This window comes from Salmo trutta, chromosome 5 (assembly GCF_901001165.1).
Source record: "Salmo trutta chromosome 5, fSalTru1.1, whole genome shotgun sequence".
NCBI lineage: Eukaryota > Metazoa > Chordata > Actinopteri > Salmoniformes > Salmonidae > Salmo > Salmo trutta.
Genome location: NC_042961.1, coordinates 46,568,586 through 46,581,355, shown reverse-complemented (window position 1 = coordinate 46,581,355; position 12,770 = coordinate 46,568,586). Strand labels below are relative to the sequence as shown.

The 12,770-nt window shown below is 41.1% G+C and overlaps 1 protein-coding gene across 2 annotated transcripts in view; it reads right to left on the bottom strand.

Annotated features, from left to right (window-relative positions):
• Positions 1–12,770, bottom strand: part of LOC115194265 (ATP-binding cassette sub-family A member 1) — a 220,755-nt gene that overhangs the window by 194,729 nt on the left and 13,256 nt on the right. For both annotated transcript variants that reach the window (XM_029753857.1, XM_029753858.1), the window contains exons 2-5: positions 12,316–12,443; positions 2,947–3,040; positions 1,921–2,062; positions 1,550–1,677 (exon numbers count right to left, since the gene is read on the bottom strand). In XM_029753857.1, coding sequence (XP_029609717.1) covers positions 1,550–1,677; positions 1,921–2,062; positions 2,947–3,040; positions 12,316–12,381 — 430 coding nt within the window. In that variant the 5' untranslated portion in view covers positions 12,382–12,443. The remainder of the gene's footprint in view (positions 1–1,549; positions 1,678–1,920; positions 2,063–2,946; positions 3,041–12,315; positions 12,444–12,770) is intronic.

Here is a 12,770-nt window from a genome sequence, read left to right as displayed (position 1 = left end):
TCCTTACTCATTTGATATTGACAGCATCCAACTGATATATTTAAGTGTAGCATTCCCCAAACTGCTTTGCCATGCTTTTTTTGTTTAACATCACTTTGGGAGGCATTTGGTCGTAATCAGAGTTGAAATTGTATTGTATTCCACAGGTGAATGTTGCAATAAAATGTGGATAAGAGCGAGGGAGGGTCGACAGTGGAATTGTTTTAGTGGGAGCTGGCACATCGTTGCTAAACATGCATCAGTCAGTTAAGCAGTCATTTTGTACTGATTAGATGCCCACTGATAGTCTTGGTCGAAATGACAACATCAAAACCAATCGACTGTTTAATGTAATCCTCCCCGCTTAGACTGGTGAGAATGTCTGGGTGCAGATCACAAGCCAAAGACAGCCCATTACCACTTCACTCCACAATGTTTATCTCTTAGGCTACATGGTTCGTTGAGTATTCTCAAGAAATCTGCTCTTGAAACAAACTCATGAATACAATATTGTAGAATATGCAGAGAACATTTTGACTTAAGCCACATACATGGCATTGTAATATGGTAGAACATAAATGATAGTATGTACCTATGACGTTTAATTCATGCTTATAGGAATTCAAGGTAGAGATACTTATCCTGTCATTATACTCTTACTAAAACAACTACTACCTCTGTCATGATCATTTTCAACACCATCAATAAGGTAGGACAACATGACGCTTGTACAGGTCGAAACAAAAACATGCTCTGGGCTCTGTCTGAACTTGGTTACCGGGTGAGATTGGAGTCCCCACCCCTACACTTTTAAACATCTCCGATGAGAAGCACAACACAATCACCTTTGCCATTTATATCCCTTTGATATCCCTCTGCCTCTCCCTTGTGCTATATGACCTTTCGCCATGTCGCCTCAGACAGCGTATCCCATTAATTAAGCCGTGCCTTAGATCTCTGATGGATTTAATCTTGTATATTACAAGCCTGTGACCCCAAAATGCAAATACGGTTTTGGGTGCGATGTTTGTGTGAGCCTCAAACAATGGCTGGGCCCACTTTTGCCTATTTGCAAATTAGGTGCCTTGTGAAAATCTGAATATCATCAGGCTAAATGAGCCTAATGCAAAGTAGCAACTTATGAAGATAAACGATCTGCCACTCCACACGGCAAATTAGATCATAAATAATCAGTTGTCATTGTTTTTCGAGTGATCTCAGAGAATAACAAATCCTCCAAACTGTCACCCTCATGAATGGGCTACTCTAGTTGATAGAGGACTGTGGTCAAATCTATGGCAAAGTGATTGTCAGTCTGGTAAAGTATTATACTGTTCCAATTACTGCTGAGCCATTAGTCAGTGGCTGTAAAAGCTTTATTATTCATGAGATATTCAAGGTTTGGCTTAGAACTTAGTTCATTAATATGGTCCTCAGTGTATTGAACAGTGAGTACAGGATCAGTTTGGTTGGTGTGCTAAAGTAGATCATCAATGCATCAATGCTCATGATTTTCTAGGGCTCTAAAAAAAACAGTTTGAACAATTTGAAAACGGTTCAAATACTGTACCTTTTTCATGGTTAGATGTCTGTAGAATCAAAACCCACTGGTCCACATCATCAGAAAGCGTCTGGATCTTGGTTATGATGGATCTGTTTGCCAGAAGTGACTGTAACTCGATCAACATCCCAGCAATTCTGGTTGGACAGAGGAAGAATTTAGAAAGTCTTAGACAATGCATGGCTAAATGAAAGATAGCTAATAGGCCTACTTCAAATGTGATGTAACTCACTTTCTGAAGGGACATCAATGGCTAACTGACTACCAAAACCTGCCATTATCAAGGTGAAATAATGTAACTCAAACTAGGATCATTTACAGTACATTTGGAAATTGTCACTGTAGGTAAATGGCTTGAAAAAGGTTGCCCTTCTACATACATGGAATTGTTGAAGTTGTTGACTTGTCCTGGTGCTTCTCCTGGCGTGGAATGGTTTACACATGGGTTGTCTATGTTACACATCATGCCTTGAAGCCAAGGCAGCACCCCGGCGGAAGGCATGGCTTTATTTGGATAATGACCTTGAACCCAAAAAATTATTTACTTTTTTTTTTTCTTCCATACATGAGCACCTAACAGTCCTCATCCTCCACCATCTTTCTGCAGCTTTCTGCAGTGTCCTCAGATGATGGCTTCAATTAGGGAATTGCTTGGTGTGCGTGTTCATGTTCTGTGTCAGCTGACTTGTTTGTTAGTGTCAGCTGACTCGGCGGCCATCTTGCGTACTCCCTCAGCCACTTTAATAGAGTTTTGACTAGAAGGTATACAGCTATGGTCAGAAGTGACTTTTCGTAGCCGGTTAGGAGAATTAACGTAACAGGTTAAGAGAAGAGTTAGGCTCATCTAAAATGCACAAATTATCCCAGACGCAACTCAAACATGCATATTTTGATGTCACTTTGACATAAGCTGCACTTTGACATAAGCCCATCTAGCCATTACCCTTGGATTTGACATGTCAGGGGAACTTTTTAGGACACCCATTCTCCACATGACCAATTGTCCCTACTTCCTACTCATACTTCATGTCAGAGGGAGTAGGGGTGTCCGAAAATGTACATTATACTAATGAGAGTTTGTAGGAAGAGTGATACTGAACAGTGTGTTATAGTCCTAGGTATGACATTTGCTGGGCCACGGTGACATTGCTACTTTTATCAGGTGACAAAGTTACAGCAGAAATTGGAGAAAGGAAGGGACACGCTGCATTTCACGATTAGAAACACTATGATTGTAGTGCAATAGATTTCATTTTGGGGGAATTGATATAGTGTCACATTTGGCATATGATTTGTGAGCCTATAGTTTATTTGTGAAGCATCTATTTAAATTGTAAATACTTTATACATGCATTATAAAGCCTTTATAAGTTGCAGTTTGCGTAAACTGGGACCATTCTACTTACATTCGCCCTGGTAAATGGGTTGGGTGGTTGATCTCACCCAGACCAGGATGAAGAACAGAAAGAGAGGCCACAACAACTCCACCACCAGACGCACCTGAATTGAAGATGAAGTAGACAGATTACCTCATGTTAAATCATATTATATCATATTACAGTATATTACCTCATGAATCCCATTCTAGTCACTGTGTTTGTGTTGCTAATGCCTGTGTTCTAGCCCTAAATGATAGGGTTCGACACTTGTTGCTGAAGTGGAGTTGGGGTCACATTGTTTGTCGTCACAATAAAATACTTTGTATATTCAAATCGGCATGCCAAATGCATAGATTTCTGCAACAAATGCCATATAATCTAATTTGATTAACATGCCATGCATGTTATGTTATGATGTTTACTGTCCACAATAAAAAAAATCTCCATCACGTACCAGTATTTTTTTGAAACCGTGGTTAAACATAACTATAGCAAATGATCAAATGCTTAAATACATTCGCAGAATGGCTGATCATTTTCTTGCCTTTGTACATCAATTGCATATTTTAGACCCGGCCTATACATTCATATCAGTTGTGGTTCCTCCACTGTATTCACCGTTCCTTATTTCTACTGGGGAGTGTGTTTCTGCTTGCCGTCGGAATGTCCAAGCCTATGTACAGTTTTGAATACATGGACTTGGATTGTGATGACATTAATGAATGACAGTGGAAAGAAGGAAAGAAATTCCACAAATTAACTTTTAACAAGGCACACCTGTTAATTGAAATGCATTCCAGATGACTGACTCATGAAGCTGGTTGAGAGAATGCCAAGAGTGTGCAAAGCTGTCATCAAGGCAAAGGGTGGCTACTTTCAAGAATCTCAAATATGAGTAGGTGTGTCCAAACTTTTGACTGGTACTGTACATAAGAGTAATTTTGCATAATTCTGCACCTTTTGATAGTTGTATTTCAAATTTTGATCATCATGATTTAGAGACTTCAAAGAAAACAATTTAATAACTAGGATTTTTTAAATGATAGAATAACTTTATTTTGTCAGATTTGACTCAAGATCAAATCAATTCAAATCATATTTTATTGGTCACATACACATATTTAGCAGACATTATTGCGGGTGTAGCGAAATGGTTATGTTCCTAGCTCCAACAGGGCAGTAGTACCTAACAATTCACAACACTACACAAAAATCTAAAAGTAAAGGAATGGAATTTAGAAATACATAAATATTAGAACAAGAAATGTCGGAGTGGCATTGACTAAAATACTGTAGAATAAACCAGTATGTAAACATTATTAAAGTGACTAGTGTTCCATTATTAAAGTCACCATGTCTATGCATATAGGGCAGCAGCCTCTAAGGTGCAGGGTTGAGTAACCGGGTGGTAGCCGGTCTGTGTGGGTGGACCATTTCAGGTTGTCAGTGATGTGTACGCCGAGGAACTTGATGCGTTCCACCTTCTCCACTGTGGTCCCGTCAATGTGGATAAGGGCGTACTCCCTCTGCTGTTTCCTGAAGTCCATGATCAGCTCATTCAGTCATGGGTGAACAGGGAGTACAGGAGGGGGCTGAGCCCGCACCCTTGTAGGTCCACTGTGTTGAGCATCAGTGAAGTGGAGGTGTTGTTTCCTGCCTTCACCACCCGAGCTTAATGATGAGTTTGGAGGGTACTAGGGTGTTGAAGGCTGAGCTATAGTCAATGAACAGCAGTCTTATTTAGGTATTGAAGTTGGTCTAAAGTGTCAGGTAAGGTGGAGGTGATATGATCCTTAACTAGCCTCTCAAAGCATAATGACAGAAGTGAGTGCTACGGGGCGATAGTCATTTATTTCAGTTATCTTTGCTTTCTTGGGTACAGGAACAATGGTAGACATCTTGAAGCAAGTGGGGACAGCAGACTGGGATAGGGAGAGATGGAATATGTCCATAAAAACACTCCAGCCAGCTGGTCTGTGCATGCTGAGGACGTGGCTAGGGATGCCGTCTGTTCTGGTAGCCTTGTGAGGGTTAACACGGAGAACGAGAGCCCACAGTCCTTGGGAGCGGACCGCATCAGTGGCACTGTGTTATTCTTAAAGCGGGCGAAGGTGTTTAGCTGGTTTGGGAGCAAGACGCCGGTGTTGTTTCACTGGATATCATAAGGTGAATGCACCAATTTGTAAGTCGCTCTGGATAAGAGCGTCTACTAAATTACTTAAATGTAAATGTAAATGTTCATGACGTGGCTAGTTTTCCCTTTGTAGTCCGTGATTGTCTGTAGACCCTGCCACATACGTCTCGTGTCTGGGCCACTGAACTGCGATTCCACTTTGTCTCTGTACTGACGTTTTGCCTGTTTGCGTTAACCTTTTTGCAGGCAGTCGTGTTCCTTTGCGGAATGTATTAGTAATTGGGACGGTACAGTATCGTTTTGACGAATGCATTTACGTTTTGAGAAGGCAACTTCATTTTGAAAATGCATTTCCTGTTTTGCAGAAGGCCACAGAGTTACGTGTCTTGACAGCATTGATTTAACAAAGCTTTCACGCAATTGAGAAAAACTGTAAAGGTCCTGATGATTCCAGGGAATTTGAAACAAAAACTATAGCAACCCATCTATGATTACCAAAAATGCAGCTCTCTCACAGAGCCGTCAGATGTTTCAGTAAATTGCATCACCTCTGCAAAATCACCTGTTATGTACAAATGTGCTTTTTTCAAATCATTGGGTATGGTTCAGTGACGTGAATGAGAGTTCACTGGAGCGTGTGTGTGTGTGTGTGTATGCGTATCGGCGCCTGTGTGTGTGTGTCAAAGCATAGTCATTGCAGTCAGGTCGGTCGGCTTTTACATCCCTATACCTCTGAGGATGAGACTGCAAGCTCCACTGAATCCTCCACTCCTCCGCCCGGCCAAAGCTAACTCACCTCATCTCCTCATACGTTGTCTGCATCCCAAATGGCACCATATTCCCTATTTTGGGCTGCCCAATAAGGCTCTGATCAAAAGAAGTGCACTATATAGGGGAATAGGCGGTCATTTGGGACACAGGCACTGTCCATCCTGCTATAAATGGAACCTAAACCTGAGTGTCTGGACCCATAGGTCCCTTCCCTTCGTTAATATGTCCACTTCACCACCCGCCCGTATCCCTTCTTACCACATCAAAGATCTCAGCCTTTTATTCCAAATAACCCCGGGGAATGAAGAATGGAGAGAAAAAACGATGGACCAAATGGAGGCTTGATGTGTTCTCTTTTAGTTTTTCTCTTAGTCTATCTCTTCATTTGCCCTTTGCAGAGATGGCTAGGAACACTGTGAGTACAATTTCACCGTGGCATGGGAGATGGGAGGCTTTTCACCCCTCCTAGCTAATCAAAGTTTCAATGGGACTCTTGCCCTATGCTATCTCACTTAAAACGCATCAACTAGCCACACACTCCTAAAAAAAGGGTTCCAAAAGGGTTCTTTGGCTGTCCCCATAGGATAACCCTTTTTGGTTCCAGGGACAACCCTTTTTGGTTCCATGTAGAACCCTTTTTGGTTCCATGTAGAACCCTTTTGGGTTCCATGTAGATATTCTTTGGAAAGGGTCCTCATGGAACCCAAAGGGGTTCTACTTTGAACCAAAAGGGTTCTACCTGGAACCAAAAAAGGGTTTTCAGATTCTAGATAACTCCTTTTTTTCCTAAGAGTAGTCGGCGAACTTGCTAATGTTGAACCAACTCCTATATGCAGCCTGGAAATACTTCTGCCATGGCAACTTGTGTAGCTAAGGGGCAAGGTAGGTGTACCTGCGTTCCCCTCTCGACTAGAGTTCACTTTGAGAGGGAAATTCAGAACAACAGTCAAAGTGCTCGAACAGCGTGAGCTGTCTACAGGCTTCGCAGGGAGCCAACAAGGGAGAAAGATATTACGATGCTACATCTCGCCTCAACTCTTCACCTCCCTCCCTCATTTAGGCTTTTACGCGTCCCTCGGCGCCTTCTCTCTCTCCCTCCGCCAACCTTGTCTAGCGGCGTGTTCATCACCCCCATCATCTCTAGCGGAGTGACCTAGCTGCTTAGAGAAATCAGAGGCAGCGCTAGCCTGGCTCTCGCAAGAGTCCATAGCCTTAAAAATCAATAGTGCTCTTCTACTGACAGGTCTATTGTTGTCAATCCTCTCAAAAGTGAACAACTTATGGAGTCTCTATGGCATGTGTCATGCCATTATTATGCCATACATAATGGCATAATGAGACGCCGTTGTGAGACGGTCGTCTGCAGTGGTGTAAAGTGCTTAAGTAAAAATACTTTAAAGTACCACTTAAGTCGTTTTTTGGGGTATCTGTACTTTACTATTTATATTTTGGACAACTTTTACTTCACTAAATTCATAAAGGAAATAATGTATTTTTTACTCTATACATTTTCCTTGACATCCAAAAGTGCTCGTTACATTTTGCTTAGCAGAACAGAAAAATCTAAGTCAAATTCACACACTTATAAACAGAACATCCCTGGTCATCCATATTGCCTCTGATCTGGTGGACTCACTAAACTTGCATGCTTCGTTTGTAAATTATGTCTAAATGTTGGAGTGTGCCCCTGGCTCTTGGTAAATTAAAAAAATAAAAATAAATGGAGCCATCTGATTTGGTTAATATAAGGAATTTGAAATGATTCATACTTTTACTTTTGATACTTAAATATATTTTAGCAATTACATTTACTTTTGATACTTAAGTATATTTTAAACCAAATCATTTTAGACAAGTAGTATTTTACTGGGTGACTGACTTTTGCTTGAGTCATTTTCTATTAAGGTATCTTTACCTTTACTCAAGTATGACAGTTGGGTACTTTTTCCACCATTGGTCCTCTGCCAATACAGTAGTTATACAAGTTGTCAAACCACATGTTACTGTATAAAGGTGTTTAGTTTGTTGTTACTCAGTGTTGTAGCTTCTCCAGTGATCCACAATCCATCATAAAATAACTTAAATGAGCCACACCAAGTGGATTTGGTTGATACAGTACATAATCACTCAGCTATTTCTTGCTCCACAATGTTATGCTGTATGTATCCAAAAGTCAAAGCACATTATCAATACGAAACCCCCAGTTTTTGAGGGATGTCTTGGGTCATTTCACATATCTTCCATTTTCATCAGCCTTACATGGGTCAGGGAAATTGTGGTACCACTGAGAATGGGATTTATTATAATGTATTCCAGAGTACCAGAGGAAAGAGCGAGAAGAGAAGGATCATGGGGACTCTCTCAATACAGGGCTCTCTAGGCATTAGCCATTGGACACGGTGGTCTTTGTGAATGGATAATCTCTCCATATGAAATTATGTGAAATGTTGAACCATAAAATCAGTTTCATGACTTTTATAAAATCCCCAAAAATGCTTGGTCGGTGATTAATTGAATTGGTCATTAACCTCTAAAAGACCAAATCTCCTTGTTAACTCCCATTCAGTTTCCACAAGTCAATATCCTATGTTTCTTTCCCCTAACATGTTCTAATTCAAAACAGAGCCCCACTTGTTTTGAGCCCCACATTTTTTGCTAAATGTTTTTTTATTTTGCCAGTAATACGTGTCACATATCAGTTTTAAAACAATGTAAAAAAAAGTGTAGTTTGGAAGGAATCAGCGGCTAACTGCAAGCTGCAAACATTGCAAAGCAATCACTAGCCTGCTATTCAGCGGAGTGGGTGTGTGGTCCCAATTCTGGGTTTATGGGTCTCTTTTCCAAGCTTAAAATGATAAACATTCAACATTGGCCTTGCTATATATCCAGCATCATTTCTGCCATGCTCAAAACAACTGTTAATGCGGAGCTGGGAAATCTGACTTCAGTGAGTGCAAGACAACTGGGAACTCGGGGAAAAAACTAGCTCCGACTGGGAAAATACTTTTTGAACTTTCATCCAACTCCGAATTGTAAGTCGGGAACTCAGGCCTCTTTCTAGAGCTATGACCTGAATATCATTGATGTCATCATGATTCAACCTTGTTTTTCAGAGTTCCCAGTTGATTTGAAAGCACCATAAATCCAGAGAATGCTAGACTTTGATGACAAAGTTTGATGACAAAATTGTCCCACGAAGGACCACCGCGCCACCTTCATGTTCAAGTGAGCACAGCACAACAAGGTGAGTCTAAAAATGTCTTGTATGCTGCTGCATAAATTATGTAATAGGCCAGAGAGATATGTATACTGTGGCTATGAAAATAATACTAACTGTATGTTGTGTAGTAAACTGTTAGCAGCCCATGTGCCTCACCTAATAATTTGGTTTATTTACCCCTCTTAATTTCACCTACTGTTCTTACTTGGCGGTGCACATGTGGCCTGTAACCTGTTTAATAGAAATGCAATCATTGAATATTGTAAGAGCTTTCATTGTCTGCTTATATGCCCCCTTCATTTATCCTACTGTTCTGACTTGGTGTACAGGGAGAACACTGTAAGAACGGCCCATGATCTGAATTATATCGCTGTACATTTCAAAGGTGCTGAACAAATAGTTAAACTGACTTCGTCCGTCCTAGCGCGCACATTCATTTCTTAATCGAAATTGCAGATTGCCTTGTATCCGCTTGTCGTCCCCTTATGCCATAGTTTGTACATCTCAATTATCAGTAAAAAACACATTTGTTTAAGCAAGTCAGCCATATCAGCTATGTTTTTTTAAAGGCAGTAAATGAGGCTGAATGAACTGTTTTGCTGCCAGACAAGGCTCCGCTAATAGCCAGGTGTAGCAGTGGTAAGGTGTTGGGACTGCTGTTGGGACTCTGCTGTTGGGACAGCTTTATGTAGGCCCTAATAGTTTGTGGGCACCGTTAGTCACCATTATGGGGCCATTAATGTATTGTTTAGTGTTGTATTGTGTAGTGGCTTTGCTGGCATGCATTCCCCAAAAAATGTTTTAGTTTGCCCCCTAAGATGTACATGCTAAAATTGCCACGGGTCATCTGAATCGAGTACAAAGACGAAACTTTATTAAAAAGCTGACATGAAAACTTTCCCAAGTCTGCTGTTTTATGCTGGAATGAGGTGCAGCCTACTGTGCTTTATCCATAGGGAACCCGGTGTACTGCTGGGTGTTTTTCTCATCACCGTCACTATGAGAAAGTCAAAAAAACTATGTGATTGACATTGACTGAAAAAATGGAGGGCCTTATTGTATCTACTGTATAACAAACAGTGGCATCCCTGGAGGCAGTATAGTTTCACTGACAACAAGCTCTGACCTAGGCGTTGCCTACTGGCAACATCTCCCTTAAGTCAGTATAGTCTGGGACCGTATGGCTGGTTGGTGACATCACAGAGTATTATATGGCCCATACGCCATTAGCTACAGGGTTTTGTATGCTACTTTTTAAATGTAATCCTTTACCCTTACTAGTTATCCGTCCAAAATTCTTATCAGTAGCGTAACTCTTGGATTACCCAAACTCAGAACGTGATTTGATTACTTTCAGTTACTTTTGGATAACTATCCCCTTGAGAGGCATTAGAAGAAGACAAAAAGGATCCATCAAATGCATCATCATAGTGGTCTCTGACCTGTGGTCAGACTTGCTCAGGTGGAACAAACTTAAACCTGCGCCTTTTTTTCGATTCTGAATTGAATGTCATTGAGAAAACAGAATGGTGTCATAATGTATTTTTTCGCAAATATCCTTTCTGAATTTAAATGTAATCCAAGAAGTAATCATCTAGTTTTTCTAAAGTATCTTCTTTAGCTGCTACATTAGGCTTGTGTGAGAGAGAGGTGTGTGTGTAAAGTGAGCGAGGTGAGGAGCTAATGACTAGGGTCGGGGGAATTGGCCGGGGCAAAGTGATATTGGGAGTTGAACCTTTAACCTGAATAAGAGACTAAGTCCTGAAATTCAGGAACTACAGTGATTTAGGAAAGTATTCAGACCCCTTGACTTTTTCCACATCTTGTTACGTTAAAGCCTTGTTCTAAAATGGATTAAATAATTTTTTCCCCCTCATCAATCTACACACAATACCCGGTAAAAACATAAATATCACATTGACATAAGTATTCAGACCCTTAATTCAGTACTTTGTTGAATTATCTTTGGCAGCAATTACAGCCTCAAGTCTTGGGTATTACGCTACAAGTTTGGCACACCTGTATTTGGAGAGTTTATCCCATTGTTTTCTGCAGATCCTCTCAAGCTCTGTCAGGTTGGATGGGGAGCATTGCTGCACAGCTATTTTTTTGTCTCTCCAGAGATGTTCGATGGGGTTGACGTCGGGGCTCTGGCTGGGCCACTCAAGGACATTCAGAGACTTGTCCGAAAGCCACTCCTGCGTTGTCTTGGCTGTGTGCTTAGGGTTGTTGTCCTGTTGGAAGGTGAACCGTCACCCCAGTCTGAGGTCCTAAGTGCTCTGGAGCAGGTTTTCATCAAGGATCTCTCCGTAGTTTGCTCCATTCATCTTTCCCTCGATCCTGACTAGTCTCCCAGACCCTGTCGCTGAAAAACATCCCCACAGCATGATGCTGCCAACACCATGTTTCACCATAGGGATGGTGCCAGGTTTCCTCCAGACATGATGCTTGGCATTCAGGCCAAATAGTTCAATCTTGGTTTCATCAGACCAGAGAATCTTGTTTCTCATGGTCTGAGAGTCCTTTAGGCACCTTTTGTAAAACTCCAAGCAGGCTGTCATGTGCCTTTTACTGAGCAGTGGCTTCCATCTGGCCACTCTACCATAAAGGCCGGATTGGTGGAGTACATTCCAGTAAAAGTCAAAGCTTTCTAGCGAAATTGGAGGGCAGCTGGTATCAAACTCGGTATGTCACACTCCGATCTAAGATGAGGAGTCAACAACCATCAACAGAGACCCGGATGTTTTTTGCTTATTTAGCTAATTTTATAAAAGTCTTTGGACAAAGTTCACTTTGACCAGGACATCAGCAAAGCGCATGACGAACCCATTTTGCTACAGTAGGACCGACACAATTGAAATTGTGTCATATACAAGGTATCACGTTATATAGAGGGTTGTTTTGGTGGGTAAAGGTATAGTCTAGCTTTTATACAAACCTTATACCACTCACTCCCAATGCCCCATCTGTTCCCATCAGGCTGACTTTGTAAAAGCTAAAACACAGGCTGCAAGTGACATAACATTTGGAAGGTGACACTTCCAACTGTGTGTCTGGGGGAAAAAATCATTCTCCAGCGAGGGAATTAAGGCATCATCTCACATTAATATGAACCAGTTTAGGACAATTCCCTCTACTCTTCCACTATCACAATACTTAAGATGTCCTTGTCCACTGTAGCACGAGCACGCGGTCGTATATCCTTCTATACCCCGTATTTGGCCGATCTTAGCAGACATAGATTGATTTTATACAGAGGGTGTGCAGTTACCTTTTGTCTCTTCCGAAGAGTGAAGTTCTTCCACAGGAGCAGACCGAGTTGTGTCAGGAGACCCATTATGCGTTATCCAGGCAATATCCTGCCAAAGCGTCGTTATGGCAACCCCCACTTAATAGACCCTAAATGGAATAAAAGCAAGGTTTTTGTTTTAATACAGAGGACAAGCGCATCATAAGGGAACGCCACTAATCACCCACTTCTTTTTTCATCTTCAACGTAGAAATGCTACCAAAAAGAATTTACAGAAACTTGTTACAATTGGAGCCATCCATGATTCACCAAACCATATTTTGAAAATGGAAGAAACGTACTTAAGCAAATGTTTTCATTTTAGTCTCCTTACCTCCAAAAAGAGGTAAGGTAAACTAACCCCTAAAGAATAGCAACATTGACTATTTTAGTAAATGGATGACTTGTGGAAACAAAAACAGTTATAATGATCATAC